The sequence below is a fragment of the Ciconia boyciana genome, chromosome 4 (assembly GCF_034638445.1).
Source record: "Ciconia boyciana chromosome 4, ASM3463844v1, whole genome shotgun sequence".
Taxonomy (NCBI): Eukaryota; Metazoa; Chordata; class Aves; order Ciconiiformes; family Ciconiidae; genus Ciconia; species Ciconia boyciana.
In genome coordinates this window covers 68,709,591-68,734,795 of record NC_132937.1, presented here as the reverse complement: position 1 = coordinate 68,734,795, position 25,205 = coordinate 68,709,591, and the positions used below count along the sequence as shown (strand labels likewise).

General features: G+C 38.2%; 1 protein-coding gene across 6 annotated transcripts in view; it reads left to right on the top strand.

The window, feature by feature from the left end:
- The window catches only part of MEGF10 (multiple EGF like domains 10), a 110,977-nt gene that overhangs the window by 77,615 nt on the left and 8,157 nt on the right, over window positions 1-25,205 (top strand). For all 6 annotated transcript variants that reach the window (XM_072859768.1, XM_072859773.1, XM_072859770.1 and 3 more), the window contains 10 exons: window positions 828-930; window positions 10,742-10,888; window positions 13,123-13,257; window positions 13,623-13,751; window positions 16,817-16,945; window positions 18,718-18,846; window positions 21,441-21,569; window positions 22,126-22,362; window positions 23,717-23,844; window positions 24,014-24,137. In XM_072859768.1, coding sequence (XP_072715869.1) covers window positions 828-930; window positions 10,742-10,888; window positions 13,123-13,257; window positions 13,623-13,751; window positions 16,817-16,945; window positions 18,718-18,846; window positions 21,441-21,569; window positions 22,126-22,362; window positions 23,717-23,844; window positions 24,014-24,137 — 1,390 coding nt within the window. The remainder of the gene's footprint in view (window positions 1-827; window positions 931-10,741; window positions 10,889-13,122; window positions 13,258-13,622; window positions 13,752-16,816; window positions 16,946-18,717; window positions 18,847-21,440; window positions 21,570-22,125; window positions 22,363-23,716; window positions 23,845-24,013; window positions 24,138-25,205) is intronic.

The following is a 25,205-nucleotide window of genomic DNA, read 5'->3' as shown; positions in this document are numbered from 1 at the left end:
TTTGTATGGAATTACCCCCAAATGTATGTGCCACCTTCTACAGAAGAAGCAGAAAAGGCAAATTCAAATGTTTAGATGTAGTTCCATGAAAATCAGCTGTGCTCTTTTGGCACAGCTGAATACATCAAGAGGTGTTCAACTGGTAACTTTAATCTCTCTTGTTGGTTCAAAAAATGTTGCATAGCCAAAAAATAATTTTGTTTTTTGTACTGTCTCATAGCTAAAGAGCTTCTCTTTTTAACATAGTATATATGCTGCAGTGCAGAGGGAAGGATTTTTAATCAAAATAAAGTGATACAGTTTGCATTGTTTATGCAATAAACTTCACACTGAAGATATATTTTAATCTAATGTTTTACTACTCTTTTTTAGAAATTGTAGCTTTATGTGCTGTCCTTTTTGACCAGTACATAGAGAGCTCAGGGACTGAGGCAGAAAGGAGACTGAATTGTTTTCCCATCAAGGGACCCCCAGGTCCTGGAGTGGGAACTCAGCTGTAAGGGAGATGAGAGGGACAGTACAAGAAGGCTTTCATTGCAGCCTCTGATAGCGTAGGTTACTGTGTTCTGAATCACCATTCCCAGTCCGTTAGTCTGGGATTTTTCAAGAGAATGTAATTAATTCTTTATCTTCCCGTCCTAAATGAAAGAATGAAAATGTAGGACGCTAAAATGTTCCAAAAGCCAGAAGCGTTTTATATTAAGAAAGCAGATTACAGATTCAGGAGCGATCTGTGTTTGCTTTTTGAGGCAGGACTGACCAGAACTTGTTCTCCTCTAACTCCCAGTTGTCATCATCTCTGGGTTGGTTTTTTTTTGTTGCCACAGGATGGCACATATGGTATGGATTGTGCTGAACGCTGTGACTGCAGCCATGCAGACGGCTGTCATCCCACCACTGGTTACTGTCGCTGTCTACCGGGATGGTCAGGTATGAAAGAGGCCGTCATGAAGGACAACAAATTTCCACTATCGTGGGACTTGGTCTTGCCTTTTGGTTCTGTGGGTAGGGGAGGAGTATGTGGGGTTGGAAGGAGAAAAGGGCCAGTTCTATGGCTGCTGTGTCGCTTCTGTGATTCACAGGCATGGAAGCTTTGTTGAGTGTGGGGTCCGCAGAAAACTGGTAATAGAAGGGGAAATCTTAAAACGTGGGCACCTCCACAGTATGATTACTTATGAAAGTGGTGAATAACTGTAAATATTAAAGGTTGTGCTGGCAGCTTTGGTAGGTAAAGCATCACATCCAGGAACTCAGAAAACTTTGCTCAGGCAGCCAAAAAGAGGATAAATCGTGCAGGAGCTGTGCTGCCATTTGAGTTTCTCAAACTTTTGAAAAAAGTAAGTTTCTCTGCACATATTTTGTTCTGTATGAAAATTGTTGCACTTTTTTCACAAAGTTTCTCCAGCATTTTCATTGTGGTTTTAAGAACTGCATATATTTAATTATTCATCAAAATTTGTGTTTGACACTGTTGTTGCACTCTCTTGTTGGTGGAAAGCAAGATTTTTTGAAAACATGAAGAAACTATGCAGAAAGGCAAGCTATCATGAAATATTCCCTTTAGGAGGTAGCTTTAGTTCTCACATAGATTTCTAAGCTCTAAGTGTTGGCAAAACTCTTCCATCTTCCATAAGGATTAATTGACACTATAAGTTTGCCCCTCTCAGAGTGTTCTGGACTTTTGTGTCTCACTGTGATACTGTAGTGTTGCAAAGGTCAGATTTCATGTCACCCGCCTGTATGGACTCCTTCCATTTAAAATAAGAAGTCAGCATGAAAAACACACCTTAAATGAACAAAGCATGTTTCTGCTGTGAAAGGAAAGGAGGGGTTTTTGTGATTTCAGGTATAACCTAGTATTATTTATTATCCACTCACTCATTTAGAAGTTAATGTTTTTCCTAATTGACTTGCAGTTCACGATATAATTGTTTTCTTTTTTCTCTGGTGCTTCCAGACATAGTAGATGGAGGTGAGCAGACAATCTGCAGCAAGTCATTTATTTGACAAGTTTAGCAAATCATTGTGCTCACAGAAGTTTGTATAGAGCTTATGACTTCCTCAGATACAGTCTTACTAAGTTTTTTCTCAAACTTTGATTTTTATATGCTTTTTTTTTCTAGCTCTGTAGGTGGATCACAGGCATTTTGTTCAAAGTACATAATGCTCTGTGTCCGTAGTTCAGGTTGATTAGTTGTAGCTGATTACAGCTTATTTTTTGTTTTTTCTGCTTTCTGTTCAGATGAATGTGACTTTTATGATTATTAGGGGGTAGGAAGTGGAGATCTGTAGGGGGTACAGACATGGGCAGGAAGGGCTCCTGCTTTGCTTTGGAAGACCAAACCCATTTCTTATTTGTGCAATTTGTCTGCATATGAAGCTTCTGCCAAGGTCTTTGAGAACTTGGAGACCCGTTGGGTCTCCCCGTTGTCCCCCTTTTTGGTGTGAAAGAGAGAGGTTTCTAGAGCCAGCACTCACCTAACTGAGCCAGGAGTTTGTTGGTTTTATTCTCTTCCCACAAGCTGCAGTGTGACTTACCATCAGCTACTCAGATACCTCTGGGAAATGACTACCACAAGAGTCCAAAAAATAATAAAAGTTATTTGAGTGAATTATGAAAAAATACTATTAGCATTATGCCATCTGTTACTATTTTGTGAGACATTACTTTGTGTTTGTGTTTATTTTGTTATGATGTTAATGGCCTTTGTTCTTACTTTCAGGTAGTTTCAAGTAATAGTGTGTGCGTGTTTGGACACACTTCCTGAAATTTATATTTGGATCTGCTCAAGATATGATTTCTTAAATTAATAAACGTATTAAGCAAAGAATACCCACATTAAAAACATGTGAACAGTTGCTGATCTTCAGCAACCATGGTGTAAGCAGCTAGAACTGTTGACAAGTTACAGATGTACTGCTCAAAATACATCTTGTGAGTTTTCTAGAACTGAGACAAATCATCAGAGACGAAAAGTATGTTAATGAATGAAGCCACATTAAAATAGGCAGTTTTGAAAGGCCATACTAAAAATCTAGCAACTTTTTATAACAGGTTAGAAAAATGACCTAGCCAGTGTGATATAACTAACCTGGGATGTGACAAAGGCTTCAAGCATAGCGCAGATCTTGACTGTGCTTGGACTCAGGTATTGAAAAGGAGACAGTATTTTTGCCTTTAGTGAAATCTTATTTCCTCTTCATATTTAGAAATGAAAAAGATTTCACTAGGAGACTTCATGCGTGATTATAGATAAAATTGAGTATCCGTCCCTGCATGATGTCATCACAACAGCGTGTGTAACAGACTAGTTTCAACATGTTGGTGATGTCTAGACACACAATGTGACATAAACGGCATAGTTTGCTTTATACTCAGTGTCTGGAAAAATCCTCCTCCCACACTTCACATGTCAGAGCAATACGCATGAGGAATCTGGTCTTTGTGTAGATACTTATATTTAGAATGATTTAAAAAAAGAGAGAATACTTAAGAAACAGGTTCTCAAATAGCTGTACTGTATGTAATGTTACATTGCAGAGATAGGATTAGATTGTAGGATTAAGAAGGGAGTGTGTATACATATTTGTATGCATAATAGGTGGAGAAGCAGATGGAGGATTTGTGAAAAAATAGGAAGGTACTAAAATGCAACAAATTATGTTAGAATAGCTTAGATTTTTTCCGTTAGATTTGTTAAAGTAACCAGACTTACTAGGTTTTGGTGGTTAGTATTACCTACCAAAAAAAACCAAAGAGAGGGAGAAACTGATTTTGGATCAGTCTAGTGCTTATCTAACCCAAATTAAGGATTTAGTTGTTTAAAAACCATCGGGAGGGTAGTGTTAAAAAATAAATACATTTGAAGAAGCTTAAAAATGTGAACTTGTGAATCTTTTTTCTTTTTCAACAAGAATAAATTGATCAATCCAAGGTGAACTTCCCCAGATGTTTTGATGCCATCAAAATTATGTAAAGTTTCCAAAAAGATACTTTAAATGTAATACTTTTCTCAGCCCTGTGAACAGAGCAGTTGTCTACACTTTCCCCGGGGAATTTCATCAGCGGGAATAGTTTCTATAACTTTGCCGAAATAAATGAAGGGTGGAAGATTTTTCCCTTGCTGGATGACACAGTTGTACCATAACTCTGGGGAGCAGGAAGCAAACTGCACGGGGAGGGTAGTCACTGCCCTGGTACGGTGCACGTGCCCTTGGGTAGTGGGGGAGCTCCGAGCTGCTGAAGTGGGCATAAGTGCTATTGTCGTGTTCCAAAGGGAAGCCTAGCTAACATGCGACCCTTTACTTTAGTCTCAAGATATAACTGCAGCTGAGCATTGGGTCAACGATAAGATGTTATATGGTTTAGGTTTTTTAAGTAGTTTTTTATTTATTGTTGAGCATGTCCAATGTATTATCTTTTGCTGCTTAGGTCCTAGTTATGAACAAAAGTGTATGTTCAGTTATTGACTGTTGCATTGTCATGAGCTGTTAGAAAATGCAAGACATAATTAAAATTGGTTTTAATTAGGTTCTGTTTCAATTTAGGGTTTCTGGTTTTAATTTAGGTTCTGTTGCCTATGAGGATACTTAGATTTTTCATCCTAAAAAAAGTTACTTTGTTTACAGTATTCCTGTTAGAAAGCCTTCCCTCTCTGTGGTTTACACCAAGCGCTCCCTATACAGCAGCTTAATTCTGCTTAGAAAAGCAAGAGTTAAGGGTGATGTTTTTTTCCTGGCCATCTGACCATTCCATCACGTTCCAGGAGCCACATGACAGGATGGCACAAATGAGAAACATCCGCCCACGCAGAGGATGATGTCTGCCCCAAACACTCTCGTCCCTTGACATTTTCACTGTATCTTATAAATAACTTTTCTTCATTTGGAGGGAATGCAATAGCTAGACAGTGGAAAAGAGTAAGAACCATTAAAATAGAAAGCAGAAGAAAGACACAGAAAATTTACTTCCCCAATAGGTAATGATAATTAATTCTGCTAATAATTTATACCAAAACTTTAAGTTAACTTCCATTAAAGAGCCACCTCTACCACTTCTCTCAATGACCACAATCCAGCAAACACCATGGTAACTGTTAATTTCATCCCTTAATCTTATCCATTCTGTAAGCAGCTGTCAAAATACAATTTTTCCAAATTGCCTAAAAGATGAGAGAATTGATATTCTTGCAAACTGAGATTTCGCATTAAAGCATTGTAAAAAGGGCAAAGGTTTTTCTCCAAACAGTTTGTTTATTACTGTATTACAGTAATGTGGGTGCTACTGATAATGCATTACTGTTGTGGTTTCTTGGGTGCAGTTCTGCTGGACCTTTCTGTTTGTGAAGAAATGTCATGTCATACTGATATGACATTTGTTATTTTTAAAATCAGTTTAAAGGTTATGAGGTGCCAGGGAATATGAAATACCACTAGTCTGCTCTCTCTACCAAAACAATAGCATTGGTTCATGGAAAAGACAGATGCAGTAATATCAGCCTACATTTTACCAGAGTGCATAGTATTCATCTATATGCTACAGCAGATAGGGTGTTGGTGACTTTTTGCAGTGCTGGACACCTGCTTATGCTAGTCAGATTGCCCATCACCAGATGTGTTGTTTCTGTGAGGAAGTGCTGTGTCTTTCCATGTGCTCCTGACATTATTTCTAAGAGGCACATTTGTTGCTGGATTATAACAGGCAGGACTGTCATCTGACACCCGCCCCCCTGATGCAAATAACCAGGTCCCCTGGGAAGCACGAACTAGAATGCTCCCTTGCTCCTTAGCTTTTAATGTGTATGCATTTTTTCCCCTCCTACATAGAAGAAAAAAGACTTAAAAAGTACTGTCATGGGTCTCCCTCACCTTAAGACTGAGAAACGAGCTGCTGCTGGAACGGCGTGCGTGGTGCTGGCGATGCGATGCAGCCAAGCCAAGAACCTCTTGCAAGAACATGGGTTTCCCTCCACCTTGGCCAATTTCCCCTGAGCTCCTGAAGCACGAGGTCCCATTGTGATGAATATTCAGCGTGCCACAAAATGAAATAATATGTGAGCACTGTGTCATGATAAATGGCGTATTTACTTTCCAAACATAGGGAGACGAATTCTTCAATAAGAGGGTTGGCCTACCCTACATCTGGACTTAACTGTGTCTGTCTCTATTGTGTATGTGTTGTGGTGGGTCTTCATGTGGAAGAAATACCACTCTTCTAGAAGAAGAACTTTAAGTCAGGAGATTAAGTACATTTATTTTCTACCTATCAAGAAGGTAAGAAAAGGAGAAGTATTATTTTCTTGTGGCTACCTAAAATGTGGTAGATGAAAAGAAGAGCACCCCAATGGAGTGGATGACAATACGTAGCAACAGTATGGCCTTCAGAAGGATACCGGGGATATCTCAAAAGTGATTCTTCCACTAAAATTTGCAGATGCTGATGTTTGCCTTCAAACTCTGATACAGCGCTGTTTTTGTTGACAAGCTTTTGTAGCTGGCTTCCTGCCAAAACGCGCGGGCACAAACTCTCCTGCTGCTGCCGGGAAGGAGCAGCAGTCTGAATTTCTAGAGAAAAATCTTTGATCCTTTCATTAGCTCCTTAATTTGAGACACTTTTATTTAGTCTTCTGGCTATCTTCAGCTAGGGAGCAAGGTACTTCTCTTCCCTTAAAGACAATGAGGGTACTTCTAAATAATGCCTGTGAACTTCTAGATAATGCTTGTGCAGTTTTTCACCACTCCCCTGTGCTGTTTTTTTCCCCTTCTTTGGGCTGCTCATGCATCATTTGACAGAGTAGTAGGGCAGCAGTTCTCACCATCAGAAGTCTCAGCTTCCCTGAACAGAAGTGATCTAGTGTTTGTTTCTCTTAAATATGAAGGGTGAGATCTTGGACCATAATGGAAATGTATCGTTAGCTTTAATGACACCAAGATTTCCCCAAGTTTTGGGGGCTTAATCCTTCTCTTGTTTAGGCTGTTGTCTATCCAATTTAGCTCTGACATATGGGAAGTACACCAATATACAAATAGGTTTTAGTTCTGAGAGACTATACTGGAAAGTTCCATGTGTTGTGAAGATAAATTGTATAGCAAATACACATTCTTTATGAAAAAAATATTTCTTTTTAAAGTTTGGATAACTTTTTATCAGATTAATGAAAACATAATAAGCTGGAAAATAGCACTTAGTCCAATAATAAATTTGCCTGGGAAGATAATAAGAAATAGTTGGTAGATTTTTTTCCCTTCTAGTGCTAAAACAAATTAGCTCTCCATTGATCTGACTTGGATGGATCATTGAGTCTCAAGTTAAAAATATAGCATAGGGAGTATGTAAACACTCTGCTAGCATGGGCAGAAACACTGGTATTCCTAAAGAATTATTTACTTCATTCATGCAATTACGAATGCTGGGGGAATGCTGATTTAGATGTGAGGCCCCCAGCATAAAGCACTGGGCATTAAATGCATGAGCATTTCTTCAGAGCAGCTTAGCTGAAGTTTATCATGACCATTCAGCTATTGCCTAGCAACTTGTGAAGGCCATCAAAGAGCTCTTTGTCCATAGCTCTGGCAAAAACATTTCCTCGCAGATATCCTTATCAGTATCAAAATCAACATGAAAATTTATCAAAACCAATTTTATTGCATAAGAGATTACCATTCACTTGAAATTGTGGCAATCATAAGCCAGTACACTGTTGATACCATTGTTGTAAAAGCTGAGTCTAATCTTGCTGTGTAAGTTCTAGTAAAAATGTTTGGTTTTCCTCAGTAATTTCTAGCTTTTCTATAAAAGCATAGCTTTCTTTGCTGAAATGTCATATAAAGCATCAGAGTCTGAAAAATACTTTTTTTTATTTTTTAATCTTTTTAATATTTCTAACCTATTCTTTCTCAAAAATACCCGTATTTGATTTTTACAGGTATAAGATGTGAAACTCAGTTTCTCAATTTTAAATGCCTTGTGAACTTATCTAAGTAACGGTGAGGGAGTGAGATATAAAACTATTTTTATAAGTACAGATGCAATAAATCACTAAATGAATTAGTATTTCTGCTTTGCTACATTCATTCTTGACACACACAGAGGAGTGAAATTGATTTGCTTATGATCAGTGGTGAATGTAATAAAATTCCTTTTATAGTGAAACAGAAGTAATATTCAGCACTCTTTCAGGATGTTATATTGTCATAATTATTATTCAGTGATATTTAGGATACACTGTTTCTTTGCTAAGTAGAGAGATATCCTTCTTCACCTGACTACCTCCTCATAAGGGGTGAAAGTGGGAAAGAAAAGGTAATTTTTTCAGCTTCCCTAATGGATAATTTTCCCTGATGTGTACTGGAGGAACTGTTTCCTTTTTCATTTTTAATGGTAGTTGTTGGCTCTTTTAAGTGTCGTGACTCTATGCAGCATGGAGCCCATTGTCTTTTCTATCCCAGTGTGCCCAGTATCACCCTTTGACACCATGCTGTCATAAAGCATCCTCTGTGCACAGATCAAGACAAAATAATTGAGCCTGGTGTTATTGTATGTCACTGGTCTACATAATCTCAGATAATGCACTATGGTAACTCCTGGCAACCGCTGACTTGTTAATAGTGACCATTGTATACTGAACACCACTGAAACACATTAAGACTCTGTGAAAAAATGTCTTTTCTCTAGAAGGGTTCACTGAGTGAAGCTGTGTATGATATGACAGATAACACTCACATGAACAGAATGGCAGGCTCAATTCTGAAATCCTCTGCATGTGTCTGCTTGTGCTTTCAGAGACTTAACAAACCCGAGTTCTCAAATTTGTGAACCTCAAGCAGAGCAATCTTACGCATTTGAAATAAGTGGTCTTGTTTCTAAAAAAAATGCTGTGATTTCATCCTGCTCATGTGCATCAGCATCTCTCAAAATCAAACCATTCTTTTATCTATTAATCCACAAATAAGGAGTTAATGAAAAAGTTGACCCAGGCTACTGAGAAACAAGTCTACACTGCCTCTCAAATGTAGATTAAGATAGGAGAATGACATTGCCTATGCAGGCAAAAATGAAAAACATAAGAAGCCTTTCGTTTTTTTACAATAAGTTTGTTTTAGGTCAGTATTAACCAATGATCATTGTACAATTAGGGCTTTTAGGTGGCCTGTGTACTGTCTGCTGCTTGTTAGCATCTGGATGCTAGAAGGCAAGTGTTTTCTCTCTTGCTGGCATTAGTTGGTGCAATCTGTTGAACCACATATTTGATTATTCAATCTGTTGATTGTCTTGCAGAGAAACAAACAATTTGAGAGTCTGGATTTTCACCTTTCCTCTAATTAGAGAGTTAGTCTGTGGATATAGGCAGCTTTACAAGGCACATGCTGTGGGGGCTGAGGAATCACCTCTGAGTCTGGTCTATCAGTAAGCAGTGTAATTATTTTTCAATATTGTTACAAACAGTGGGTTTTGCTCTTCAAAGTTAAAAGATTTTTTTCTTGTCACATGTGAAACTGTTTTGCTTTTTTACAACTCTGGCAGCCAGTGAACCTGTGGCATATTTTGCTGGAAATACTTACAAAGCAAGACATGCTTGTGGTTGGACTCAGTCCACTTTTCCCTTAGCGAAGGGCTTCATTCAGTAGAGGCGCTACAATAATACTTAATTGTTAATGCAAAGTACTGTAGACACAATATGGTCTGAGTTCCACAGTGGTGCCTGCTGGCATTTAACATGCAGCGTGCTTTTTAAAAGCAGATAGTGGAAAAAACAAACAGGAAAGTTATATTTAATGTTGCTGCATTGCAAAGAAAAAAATCATCCCATGATTGGATGATTTTAATTAGTGGTTTGTATTATGATTTATGCATAGGGGTTCAGGTTATGACCATTTTATAATCAATTTTATGCCAGAAATGGTTAGACAAAGAACTGACTGACCAGCATCCTTAACACTGTTGCAGCTAAGCATTTTGGAATGCTCACATGGTGTGTTTGGAAACCCTTTGTGTGCACTATATTTTTCCATTTGGTATGAGGCTTAGCAGTAATCAGCTCACCACTAATTAGAAATCATTCTGTGTCCTGCACCCCATTATTACACAAAATTATGTCAGACTTTAAGAATTTTTACATTCAGAAGGAAAAGTTTCTGCAATACCTTTTGTCATGCATTTCCCTAACAAAATTTGAAAATAAGCTTTTGCTGTTTTGAAACAGGCATTATGGAGGAAGCAAAAGCCATTATTTCACTGCATTTGAATTACTTTCTACTTTCTGTTCTCTTTATTGATACCAGTGGTGAAAGAGAGAGGAATAAAAGACCTTTTTAAATTTGTGTATCTATAAAGGTCTTGGAAAATTATGGAACTCTTTATACTATTGAGAGGTTTGCATTCATCTTCGTAGATCTTAAAGTATCGGCAGGCAGGAAGCCTGGAGGTAGCATCCCATGGAGCTCTTATGTTCCATGTAAATCTGCAGAAGTGCTTTCCTGTTACAGAACTCAGGATCAGCCCTTAGGTACATCTCATTAAAGCTGGAATACGAAGAAATTCACTGTTCTGAGGGGGGAGGCAGGAGCAGAGATGCAAGTTTACCTTGTTCTTGTTCTATTTTCCTGATGTTAGTGATATTTTCATAAACGGGTTTTGTGAGCTGTGTTTTAAAAATGAGTCATCTGAGGACCAAAGGTTTAAACTAACTACGCATAAGAATTCTTTACAAAGGCTGACAGTTTTGTTTGTTTATGGTTGCAGGCATTCACTGTGACAGTGTGTGTGCTGAGGGACAGTGGGGTCCAAATTGCTCATTGTCTTGTTACTGCAAAAATGGAGCATCCTGCTCTCCCGATGACGGAATCTGTGAGTGTGCACCAGGATACAGAGGCACCACTTGTCAGAGAAGTAAGGATGAAACAAGTGCTTTAAAATCTCTGTTTCTCCCTCCTTTACTTGGAATACATATGGTATAATACCATAATGCTTTGTTAATTGTAGTACGAAGTACTATGAAACACTCTTTGATTGGACATTTTGTAAAAAATATGTGAATGTACAGAAATAAGTGTTATCCAAAATTAACAAATTTTTCCAACTAAGTAGTACCCTTCTTGTTATGGTACAACTTTACTTGCCGTGACGTCATTATGCACATGACTTTCTAAGAAACAAATTTAGTGAAGGATTCCATTATAAAGGCAAGCATTTCCAAATGTGATTGATGAACATTAATTTTGTAATACATATTTTAGTAGGTAAATAAAACATGCGTGAGTTTCAGCATCTAGAAACCTCAGCTTCCCGTTGATTCTGGCAGGAATCGTTGGCTTAATTATTGGTTTTTTTAAACACTTACTTCGAAGCAGCAAAGAATGGCCAGTGGGATCAGGCCTCACAGTAAGTAGAGGATATCATAGGTACCCATAGTTGCATTTGAAAAATTTGTCTCTGTAAAATTTAAATGTTGCAAGAAGAGAGATACAGATGAACTGAGGCAAATCATACCAGAAGCAGGGAGGCAAAAATAAGATGATGTGCAAAATATCTACCCTCCCAAGAAGATTTGTCACAGTTTGCCAGCAGTCTAGCTGTCTTCAGTATGAATTGTTGAAGCTGTGAGGGAAAGGTGTTCAGAGAAGAGATATGTGAGTCCTCTGCACTTGGAGGGTAGCCCTGTTTTCAGAGGCGGTCTCCCAGAAACAGGGTCAAGAAGCAGGTGGAGTAAGGCCAAGTGGAGTTGCTACTAGGTCCTCCAAAAGAGGCTGAAAAGGTAGGAGACGACATGAAATTATTACTAGAAGGTAGAAGGAGAACCAGAGGAGGATGAAGTCCTAACAGTCCAGGAATGGCAACATTTCAAGCTGAAGAATGTGATTGCCTATGGCACTAGTAAATCCCACCTTAGTGTGGCATTAGTATTCCTTAAGCATTTCCAACTAAGTGCAGTAATTATTCTCACTATCTAATCTGTAAAGGCCTTGCAGTTAATCAGTTAATCCAAAAGCAGACTAAGTGTAACACTACATGTAAAAATGTTCCCTGTGTTTTGGAACTGTGCCTATAACCTGGACAAGAGGCTTCCAGTCCAGTGGCTCTCAGAGCCCCTCTCTGATGCACAGTCTGGAGGCTGGGAAGACAAAGGTCATACGAATAATTTGGATCCCAGTCAGAAAGTGCCTTTTCAGAAAACAGGAAGACCTTTTGGCACTGTTTCACTTGGAAAAGTTAATCTCTCTAGAGAGATCTGGCCACATAACTTGTATCAAGTGTATAATTAAAAGACTGAATCTTGAATAAAATTAAAATATTGAAAAGATTCCAAGTTAGTTTTTGTCAGTGCTAATTGCTGCTGTGCGACAGGTATTTCTCTTGATGCATTACCTAATATTCCAATTTATCAGGAAATAAATGCCAAAAGGGATTAGAGCAACAAAGAAGGAGATTTTATGCGACAGCCTTCCCCCCCCCCCCCCTTTTTTTTTCTTTTTTTTTTTTTTTAAGAAACTAGTGCCTTTAGCATAAGAATTCGGTGGACAACTCTGTATTTCTGGTCTCAGGCTCTCTAAAAGTTAGATGATGTGTAGCTGTCTGTACCATGTAATGAGTACAGTGAGTACCTAAATGAAAGGATGACTGGAAAACATACGTACGTTTGTCTCAGTGAAGTAATGGCTATTTGTATTCCAAGTTAGGAAACACATAAGAAGTCAAGGTCTAAGATGACCCTACTCATCTACAGATAAAACTATCCACTCTATTTTTTTAAATTACTTTTCTTCAAATATGCTTCAAAATATGTTCATGTTGTAGAGGACATATAATGGATAGCCAAATACGTATAATACATAAAGTATATATGCATTTCAAACAAAACCCAAGTACGGTATGGCCTGACAAGTAATAGAATGTCAACTAAGTCATTACTAACTAGAATATAGTAAACCCTTGAGGAAGATGAGCAAATCTCCTTTCGTGAGTGTAAAGCATTGAACTGTATGAATAATAACAACCACCATTGCAACTCTTGTGTATTTAGAAAGCAGAGCTAATTCAAAGTCAGTAACAAGTGCACTAAAGATTAGTTCACAGCTGTATAGAAAGTGCAGGAAGCAATGACAGTTTGTTCTTTCTCATTCCAGTTTGTTCCCCTGGGTTTTATGGACACCGCTGCAGCCAGACATGCCCCCAGTGTGTACACAGCAGTGGTCCCTGCCACCATATTACTGGTTTATGTGACTGCTTACCTGGATTTACAGGAGCCCTCTGTAATGAAGGTACAAGTTATAATAAAGACTCTATGGGATGCAGAGACCAAGCACTGTAATAATTTTCATTCCATCACTTGGAAACTATAAAACCAAAAATAGTTTCTGTTGTAGTATGTGCAGTTTATAAATTAGGAATCTTAAGCAGGTTTAAGCTGTTTGAACATTTGATCCTTAAGTATGAAACTCACTGTATTCTTATCTGTACAGTGAGTATGTATAATGGGCTTTCCAGAACTTACAATGCCTTGCTTTAACATTATACTAAGCAATACGTTTCTTCATCCAAGTATCAGTTGCTTTCTCTTGAAATAAAGAAAATACAATCTTGTTCTGATTACTAAGGAGTTATAATTCTGGCAACTTGTTCTCAGTATGTCCCAGTGGCAGATTTGGCAAGAACTGCATTGGAATATGCACCTGCACCAATAATGGAACATGTAATCCTATTGATAGATCCTGTCAGTGTTACCCTGGCTGGATTGGTAGTGACTGCTCTCAGCGTAAGTATCAGCTTTTTTTCCTTTATTTTTCAAACAATTAATCAGGGTTCAGCTATTTTAATTCTCTATGTTTTGGTAAAGAAACACTGTCTAAGTCAGAAATGAGAACTTCATGGTATATAATGAGGAGATCCTAAACTTTTCTGCATTTCATCGGCACTGTCAGAAACACATTTGCACTATGATTTTTCTAATAAGTGGCCTGGAGCATTCAACAGGAGGGATCAATTTTCAGTCTTCCACTTCCCAAAGAAGAGTTATAGAGAAGCTGGATCAGACTTGTTTCAGAAGTGCACTGTGAAAAGACAAGAGGCAATGCTCACAGGTTGCAGCAAGGGTGACTTTTACGAGATACAAGAAAAAAAATCCTTACTGTGAGAGTGGTCAAGCACAGCAACTGTCCAGAGAGGCTCTGAAGTCTCCAGCCTGGAAGAGGCGGTGAAGTTATCATCGTTGAAGATCCTTTGAGTAGCATGTTGGACTAGGTGATGCTAGAGATCTCTTCTAACATGAAAAAGTCTGTGACCTGCTGAATCTTGCATTGCAGAGAGGGTTCTTGACCTGTTGTTTGGTTGGTTGATTGTCTAATTATTTAGTCTTATCACAGTAGTGTAGTGAATATCCCAGGGCTTGTATCCTCAGGACAGTCTTATGAACAACTTAGGTATTATTTTACAAAGAAGGAGCTGAGGCACTGAAATACAGGCTGTTTTTTCTTACTACAGTTGTGTGGAGAGCTACTGGTAAGGCTCAGAACAAAGTCAAGATTTTCTCAGATACCAGTTAGTGTTCTGGCTGCAAGACCATCCTTATTCTTGTTAAACATTTGAACACTTTGTTAAGAAATTTTTCACTATGACTTTTTTTAAGTGCTTATAACTTTTTGATGGATTTTTCTTTTTCTTCCTTTTAGAAATGTTTCACAGATACACATTTTTAGTTGCTTTCTACCTCACTCGATGAGTATTGTCTTGGTATGCTAAACTCAGTGGAGACTTTGTTACTGACTTAAAAAGGAGAAGGGCTAGGCCCTAATTTTATTATGTTTCATAGAGTTATTTTATTAAATAATTAGGTATTCTCCAGATGTCTTGCTGGGTCTGTGCATATTACTAATGACAGGAAAGAAATATCTGAAGCAAAATTCTCACAAGAAACATACCCAATTCCACGAGGTACCAGAATCCACAGTCTGAAATGCATGCCAAAATTTCAGGCAACCCATTTTTATGAATAAAAGAAGCTGTACCAGACCCTGATATGTCAAAATTTAGAAGACATTGTGCTGGGGTTTCCAGGGAGGTGCATTTCCTAATAACATGCCTCATTGGTTTATATCATTTACGGTTTGACTGGTCCAGGTTAACTGGCTCTGTACCAGTGCAATGTAACATCTGGTCAATTTGGAAAAAAAACTTTGCTGGCTAAATACTGGGAAGTGATTAGCATGCACAACTCAATATGATACCAAAATAAATCTTGGGCCTATTCCTGTGGAAGCCAGTAGCAACAAAGGTCCCTGTTTTTATGGTAAAATAAGTAGGTAGTTGGGAGAGTAGCAGAATAGGGGTATTTAGGAGGAGGAGGGACTTACTCACTGAATCAATAACAAGAAAATGGTGCCAGCAATATGAATGGAAGCATCTATTGAGGCTGTGCTCATGGACCGTAACAGAGGAAGTTTATTTGCTTTGTATAAAGGCTTTTCGTTCACATGGAAAATAATGATTCCGTTAATTTCTTTTGGAACTAGCGACCTTTTTGAAACTTCTAACCTTTTGTCTGTATGTGATTTACATTCCTTCTTAGCTGACCTCTAATTTCAAACAAAAAACAATAATAAAAATCATTATAAGGCACAACTGAAGTGGAAACAACAAAAAACAAACTTAGTAATTTTTTCCAATACAGCATAGTATATTTCTTAACAAATTGAAATTTGGGCAAAGATAACACTTTGCAAGAATACATAGATGAGTCATTATGCAAACATTTAAAGAATTCAAGAGTTTTTATTGCTCTCAGACAGGTCTCTGGACAACCAAATCAGTACACAACAATAAGGAGTTATCAGCCTTTTTAAACTTACACAGGAATAAAGCTAAGGCTTCAGTTTCTGACCTGTTTTCTTCCCTCCTATGAAACACTCATGTTGTACTTTCACAAAACTTTTTAAATTATGCATCTCTTTACTGAAGAAACAAATAAAAACATCAAGATGTGAATCCTAATCAAAAGAAAAGGGCTATTCTTAGAGTACCCTCTGCACTTTGTGATATTCTGACATGAAGAAAATTATCTTTTGCTGTCTCCGAATAGTAATTAGCATTTTAGAACCACTTCACTATTCTAATGGCAGCACGTAGCATCAAATTCATTCATCATGAAATTTTCAAAGCAGTCAGTAAAATTCTATTTCACAATGTGTCGACATGATTGTGAGTGAAAAAAAAAAGTCCACTTTATAGATAATTGCTTGTTTTTTAGAAATATTATTGATTAATGGACCCATGGAAGCAACTGAGTTAACTTGATTAAGGTACAGTCCTGATTCTATGCACCACGTTTAGGCAATTATGTAGAATCTAACAGTGGAAATACAAGAAGTAAGCTTAGTATTGGGTCTAAAGCTATAGGCTATAAGATGTGTTTCAGCCTTCTCTGTTTGTTCTTCTTCACTTTTGAGGCTTAAAAGGCTTATCCCCTTGACTGTGCTCAATTGAACTGTTTGCAGATTAAAAACTAAATTGAGAAAGGAAAGTTAGATGGCTTTCTCGATGAGAAAGCTGGTATGAGTGTCCTAGTTACTGAGTATCAAGTATGTATCCCTGGTTTCTTTCACACATTTTCCAGCACTTTTTATCCAGAGTAAAATGATTCCTTAGTTTAAAAAAAAAAAATCTGTGGCTATTTGCTTAGCATGGAGCAGCCCCAAAAATGCATTTGAAAGAAAAACAACAAACCCCAAACGAAGCAGTGCTCGTATGTGAATGTAAGCAGCTCTATTTGTGCGTACCAAGGATCTTTGTCATTTGAGATTAATTAATTGCTCTGGGTTGTTTTAGCTTGCCCACCTTCCCACTGGGGACCAAACTGCATCCACACATGCAACTGCCATAATGGAGCTTACTGCAGTGCCTATGATGGGGAGTGCAAATGTACCCCAGGATGGACTGGCCTTTACTGTACACAAAGTAAGTGACTTTTGCTATGCGTTCTTAGTCTACAAATCAGTGACAGAATTTTCCTTCAGTATTTTCACACTTCATTCATTGATTTCTTCCTGTGCTGCTGAACCTTTTTTGATCCAGAAGATGCAACACATTACCTCCATGGTTGCAGGGGAGGCCCCTGTATAAGCACTGTCAGCGTGCTGGCCACTACATTCAGGCTCCTCTTTAGCCTTCCTTCAGAGGTAGACAACTTATGGCCACAGCCAGGCATCCTTGTGGAAGAGTCTGTCGTGTGCACACGCAGAATGAATGACTCTGGCATTCAGATGCTACCACTGCAGATACGCGGTTATGGCTGCAGTCCATAGCGTGGATGGTGTCAGCTCTGCAGGCATTCCCCACATGGTGGGATGACGGTACCATCTAATTCCTTCCCTCTCTGAAACCTCCCCAAGAACTACTCTAGCAGCAGGGACCCAACAGCCAAGACTGTAAGGTAACACAGAGCTGACTGGAGCCATGAACGTTCTAGCTTAGCTGTGGCTGTGGTCTACTGAGGCACAGTTCCTGTTGTCACTGCAAACAAAGTACATCTCATATCTGTAATTGCTACCTCCCGGGGGCAACTGCAACAATAGCTCTAGCTCAGCACTTGTAATTCAAATACTGATATAGAAGCTATTTTATTTGAAACTTAGAAACTTAACTTCACTAGACTGTAATGTTATAATTTGGTTTGGAATTTTCTTCATGTAAGTAATGCATCAATACTGATTTTTTTTCCAAGAGCTTTTCATTAAAATAAAAACACAAGCAGTGCAGTGACTGGGTGTAGATATATGGCACTCATTATATGCTGGGTAAGAGTTCATACAAAGTTTGATAAATAAACATTTGTTAGAGACAGGTATTGATAAAGTTGGCTTCTTCATGATATGCTGGGTAAGAGTTCATACAAAGTTTGATAAATAAACATTTGTTAGAGACAGGTATTGATAAAGTTGGCTTCTTGTCTTTATTGTATTACAGCTTCAATTTCATTTATCTTCAGTCAGGCACCCCCACTTGTCTGTAATGTGGGCACAATCATTATCTTTGAACTCAAGAAAAATAAGACCGCTAACTGTGTTTTGCATTCAGTGTTTAAAGAAACGTTTTTCATAAAATCAGAACTCTCCTTTTTCAACTGAATACTGTCATAGTGGCAGGAAATAACAGATATATTATAGGACCATATGGATGTAGCTCTGGAAGACATTCACTGTAGTGGTTCAGCTGCCAGCTATCACGGTTATTTTGCTTCCTGCTGGTGAATAATGATCTCTTTGCGGTGATAAGTCTTCTTCATACTGAAATGGTATCTTTGTGAGGAGCTGAGATACAATATGTTATTATTTTTATTTTTTTGTGCTTCAACATCAACTGTGCAGAAAATAGGTCCAAAGGTTCATTCATCACTGAACAGACTCCCTGCTCTGGTTCACAAACTGCCCTCTTTCTCCTCCTTCAAATATCTTCTTAAACCCATTTCTTCAAGGAGCCCTTCTTGCTGCCTTCTTCTGAACATCTGCTGTTCAGATTTCCCAACCTCATTTTTATGGAGTTTTTGACTATTGTGTATTTTAAACCACTTAAAATAGGGTAGGTCTTGATCTGTTGTGGTTATAGAATGCCATGTGGAGTAGCGGGGCTACAGAAATGACTTCACAATAACATACTTAACCAGAATATTTGCATTTTATTTCTAGAGTGGTTGTTTCACTCCTTTTCCCCTCCCCCTGCTTGTATTGCAGGATGTCCCCTAGGGTTTTATGGGAAGGACTGTGCATTGACGTGCCAATGTCAGAACGGAGCCGACTGCGACCACATCACTGGGCAATGCACCTGCCGCACAGGGTTCATGGGGAAGCACTGCGAGCAGAGTGAGTGGGGACGGGAATTGTTCGTGCCCAAGAGCAAATACTAAACCCTGAGCCAACCCTCTGTTGTTTTGGCTAGTGCTGTGATACAACCTTTTGGCTTCAGTGGGAATTTTGATGGGGAAGGAGCTTCAGGAGTTCACCCTAGGCTTTTTCCAAACAGATAAAAGCCCACAGAATTAATTATTAAGACTGATTATGATTGTGATAGCTGTTTCTTTCAATTTGTAGCTACATGTAAGAGGCATTTGTACTACGTTCTAGTTGCTTTGGACATAACGGTAAAAAAACCCCAACAACTCCGTCATGTAAAACTAACAAATGAATCCAAGTAATTGTCATTAGCATAAACCGCAATGAAAATTAATAGAAAACTGAAGATAAGAAGTACCACATCAATCCTAGTGGATAAAATTAATCTTTGCCATGTGGTTTTACAGTACAATTGGATTATAAAAGCATAATAGATGGCATTTTGTTTTCGTGTGTGTGTGATTCTTTACCCAAGAAAATCAAGAATAACACCACTGACATCAATGGTGGTATAACGCTGTACAACATGAAAAGAATAATCAGACTGATAAGCACAGAAGTGTTAGTCCAACTTTTTCTGACATTACAGAGTGGTGCTCCCACACTTCATGCATGATACTGCAGTGCAAAATAATCCATTCAGTGTACTATCGGGAAGGTTTAAACCTGTCTTTGGCATCAGCGTCGTGCACAGGGCTTTGCTTTTGATGTGGGGAGGATGCTACGTATTACCTAAAACCAGGACTGATTTAGCTGCCTCTGGATCTGAAGGGATGTGCAGTGGCCGAGATAGCATGTGTCGCACCTGGCAGCACTGTAACAGAAGGGAGGGGAGGTTACCATCCCTATAGACACACTTTATTCCCGCAGCAGTGGGTCTAGCCCCAGCTGCAATGGGAGTTATGTTTTTAAGGCTAATCAACTTATTTCGTAGAACCACTAAAAATTTGGAAGTGGATTATTTTTTTTTTCCTAAGAAAAATACAGTTGCAACAAAATCTGAATGGTTTAGAGGAATAATTTATTTCAATGAAATAATAGCTGGCAACATGTAATTATTAGCTATTTAAATTTTCTTATTCTACCCTGATGATTTAAATGTTTCACTTCAAAAGAGCAATAATGTTTAGGAAAAGATAAACTTTTTAAGAGCCTCTCTTGATGTCATGATACCAAAAAATAATTTTGAATATGTCGGCAAACCAAGTTTATGTTTTATAGATTTTATATTTTATCCTATAATTTGGTAATGATGATTTAACAATATTAAACTAAATGTTTTGGTATTTCTGAATTTGAACATCAGTTTTAAAAATTGACTTTTTGTTCCAATTCAGATTTCAAAATGCCAAAATATATTGTGGGGTGATGGTTTTTGCCCAGCTGTTGACTTCAGTAGTTATAATCTTGTTTTATTGAATGTAACCAAGAGAAGGAGAAGGTATATAAGCATGAAATTCCACTTGAGTCTGGATTTATCAAGACTGCAAGAACATTTCTCTGGTACCTATTGTGTTACATTATCTTGTAAATTATTCTAAATTAGGAATACATAAAAGATGAGTTAGATTCTTTTAAAAAGACAAAAAGGAAAACAAATTAATATAGTTACAAAACTCCTGAGAGATTTCAGAAAATTGAGTCTCAGAAGGTGAAGAAATACCACACTTCTTCAAACCATCAGAACTACAATAATGTAACGAACCACACAGTAACAGAGGTGGCAGTATAAAAGAAATAATTTTTATCAGTGTAGGATAATTCTCTACCATGCTCATTACATGATGTAGGAGACACTTTGATCAGTAATTAATTATTGTATTCAAATCATTCTGGGAGAGAAAAAATCATGTGAAACTCTCCCAATTAGCTTATTCTCCATAATTTAGTATTTTTCTCCTGTAGGAAGTTTCTCAATGTATACATTACAGTATCAAAGTATGCTATAAGCAGCCTAAGACCAGTTTTATTTTTATATAAATGCATGGTGTATATTAGACTCATTCTTATGGCCCTTATCTCTTGCTCTTTTACCACATCAGCACATCTGTCATGTGACATGACACCAGCCAGATGTCTGGCTCTACTCATATGATTACGTGATTTTTCAAGCACTGCGATCTGAGTAACCTGGGAGATCTGACATTCTGGTGTACAACTGGTGCTTTGTTCACATTTTGTCCCTTTCTTCACTGTCTTCTATGCTTTTAATCTTTTTTGGTTTGGTGGGTTGGTTTTTTTTTTCCCCCTTCCTAATTTCACTGCCTTAGTGGCAGCAACATTACAGGTAAAGGGAAATAACTTCTGAATACAATGTCCTTCTCCTTTTCCTTCTCCTTTCCTGCACACGCACACATACACACACATACACAGAGAGGTCCTCTTAAGAAAATCTTTTCCGTAGAGGTCTACCGCTAATAACACATTGCCATCTTCTGGCCATGTACAAAAACATATGGGGTTAGAAACAAATGGTAGCATGTATGGCGCTGTAGATCTGTAATACCAAAAGATTTAAGAAGTATTGACTATGTCTGATTTTTATTTGCACTTATTTTGTGCAGAATGTCCTCAAGGTACATATGGGTATGGATGCCGGCAGATATGTGACTGTCTGAACAACTCAACCTGTGACCACATCACGGGAACTTGTTACTGCAGCCCAGGCTGGAAAGGGGCCAGGTGTGATCAAGGTAAAGCCTAGATGCAATAAAATTATTGTAATTGTTTTATATAAAACTTGGATTAACCTATTAAATCCCATCTCTGTATCATTCATTAAATTAATTTGATAAGGCATGTGTGTTTAAATAGTACATTCTATTAAATTATATATGTTCTATAGATTTTGTAAGTATTAGATGCGTCAGTTTATTGGAGCAAAGCACTCAAGTGTAGATTGCATGAAATGTTTTACAGTGCTGTGCTATCCAAAGCTGCTGATAGAGCATGTGCTTTACCTGCTCTGTGCTTTTGCCTAGAGAATGTTCTTACTTTTTCAACTCCATGAATATAGCTCTTTCTATGAAGTCTGAAGGTGAATGCTTTTCCTTAAGGAAAAGAAGAAGGTGAATGTTTTTCCTTAAGGCTAGGATTGTCTGCACATTGGTTTCTGACATAGTTCTATTTTGGCATTATTAAATACAGCTAAATTAGCAGAAAGATTTAGAAATGAAATACTGTCTTCTGCTCCTGACACATAAGCCTCTGAATTCATGCCACATATTTTCATTTCTTCTTTTATTTCAGCTGGTGTAATTATAGTGGGAAACTTGAACAGTTTAAGCCGTACCAGTACTGCCATCCCTGCTGATTCTTACCAGATAGGGGCTATAGCAGGCATCATCATTCTTGTCCTGGTTGTGCTTTTCCTGCTAGTGCTGTTCATCATTTACAGACATAAGCAGAAAGGAAAAGAAACAAATATGCCCTCAGTGACATATACCCCTGCTATGAGGGTCATCAATGCAGATTACACCGTTTCAGGTAAGTGACATTTAGAACAGGTTTTTTTCTCCATCTCTTGACTTTGTGCATTTTTAGCTGAGCTCTGAAGGGGTTCAGGTCTGCCCCTAACAGGGCTTGAATGTGCATGTTTCACCTTTTCGCATGAGCGAGGGCTGCTGTGAGCAGGAACATACTCGATTTCGAAAAGGGTGTCTACAACTCTGCCTTGGAAGCCTTCCTGGAAAGAGAGGCAGGGGAGGCTTCCTGGGAAGAGAGGCAGTCTTCCCTCTTTAGGAAGACTGAAACAGTGCTCTCAACTGCGTTTCACAGGAGAGCAGCCCCTGAGACCGCACCGACAGTGGTGCTGGTGAACTGGCACACGAGACCAGTGGGATGCAATGGCAGACTTGTGTGCTTACGTTTCAGCTATGAGACACAGTTCACCTGAGTTCAGAAGGGTGCTGCCCCAGCATCTACAGCTGCTTAGTTTGTCCTGCATCATAGTCTTTTAATCTCTGCTTTTGATATTATGAAGGTGGCTTACCCTGGTAAAATGTGTTAATTGTAAGGAACAAGTGACCATATACCTTGCTTTTCGGAGTAACGTTTTGCACCCTCAAATGTTTTTCTGCATTAAACAGTGGAATTATGGACATTTCCATTCCTCTGTGCCTATTTTCAAACAGAATTGGAAAGTGTGGCAAAATGTGGTTTCTGCTGAGACTTTACATGCAATGCCAACAGCTTGAATACAGAAGGACTGCTATAGCTGTAGAAAATCAGGATTTCACACTAGCTGTGGCAAGATTCTGTAGAGAGGCAGATAGCAGAGTGGCTTGAGTTTGAAACAAATGAAGGGAAGGAGCAATGCTCCTGAAACAAAACAGGAGTTTTTGACCTATGAAAATGTATGTGAGTTGGGATGCAATGGGTACATGAAACTTCAGGCAATGCTGTCTTTTGCACATAGCTATTAAGGAAGACAGCAGGTAAAGAAGACAGCAGAAACAGTTATCAGAGTCAGGAAAGATATGTCAGCAAAGGTGCTGGTGCTCTTGAAGCACCAGAAAATGTTGCTGTGAACTTGATGGTAAAAGTGTCTATAACTAGGACAATGCTATGACTGCAGAGGCAAATGACAGCAAGGGACCACAGCAGAAAGAGAAGTTAGGAAGTAACACTTGTGAATACTCTTTGCTGAACATGAGGACATGACTAGTCAGTTACTGCTCTGTATCTCTAATTTCTTTAAATGAATGCAAGATTTTTATATTTTTTACCAATAAACTCTAAATCAGATTCTGAAATCAGTGCAGCACTTTCAAAAACATATCCTAGGAAATAAATGCCATGTTATTTTTAGTTGTTAATTTTCCTTTCTTTTTCTTTTCAGAAACCATCCCTCACAGTAACGGTGGAAATGCTAACAGTCACTATTTCTCAAACCCTAGTTATCATACCCTAACTCAATGCACTACCCCACCTCATGTGAACAACATGGACAGACTGACCCTGGCAAAGGTAAATCAGAAAAATCTGGATGCTTCTGTGTAAATTAGCCTTTGGTTTATTTCACTTTGTTCTCTAATGTTTCATATTTGGTTTATTTTTGCTTTCCCTGATTATGACCTGGAAGTTCAGCAACTTCTCATCAGTTTCAGTTTCTATTACCTGTCTTTCTTTGAAATAGGCAAAAAACAATCAGCTGTTTGTGAACCTTAAAAATGTGGAACCTGGAAAACGAGGCACCGTCATGGACTACACAGGAACACTGCCTGCAGACTGGAAACATGGTGGCTACCTCAATGAGCTTGGTAAGAAAAAAAAAAAAAGGAAGAGAATGTGAATGTTATTCATTGTGTTTGGGATGGATTGGAAAGTAGGGATGTTTTCCTGGTTCTCCACTCAGGGTAATGCAAGGCTTGTCAAGACTGTGTGTGAGGTTCAGGGTTATGGGTTTGACCTTCCTTTAAGGCAGTACCCTTAGAGATAAAAAAGTGACTCCTTGTGAGGAACGCTGAATCAGTCTGATGCCCAGTGCAGACATGATATGCAAGATATCTCATACTGTTTTTATAGAAAGATTTGCTTATTAATTAGTTTCATAAAACAATGGGTATTGTACAATAAGGGTCTGCTTTGGCAAAATTACATATTTGTATTAAATAAACGAGAGGTTGCATATGTCCTTTTTTTTTTTTTTAATTCCCCACAAATGGAATCAGTGCTTTAAAAAGTAGTTTCTCATCATCTGAGCTGCTTCAGTTGTAAATTCTAGGAGCATCTTCCCAGCTAAGCCTCCTGTTTGCTAAAAGACAGCGCATTGTTCTTAAGAAGAAAAATTCCCGAGATGTGGTGAGAGTTGCTGTATCCTGCTTTATGCTATCTTTTGCTGTCTTTTCATCTTTTCCCAATCTCGTGCATTCCAAAAAGTCTGGATTGCGCTGACCATATCTGTGACCAGTGAAAGCCTTAAAGGGACTTTCAGTACCAGTATAATTTATATAATTTAATTACCTTCATTTCTGGTCCTTATCAGTATCAGATTCTGGGAATGAGACCAACAGCATGCAGTGTTATTTTTTTTTTCCTGCTCATCCCCAATCTTGGTCTAACCACAATTCAGGCTCAGATCTGTTTTTTTTTTTTTTAGAAAAGGGTTTCCGTCATAATGCTCAATGTTTACCTTTACATTTTCTTAGAGCATTTGTACCAGCACTTAAGACTCTAAGAGATGCTGGCTGTGATTAACCCACCCCAGTAGATCTTGAGTAACAGGGAGATTCTAGAGGACTGGATGAATGCTTATATTATGTCTGTTTTCTATAAAATCAAATGGGATTACTTGGGTAACTCTAGGCTGGTGACCCGGGCATTAGTCT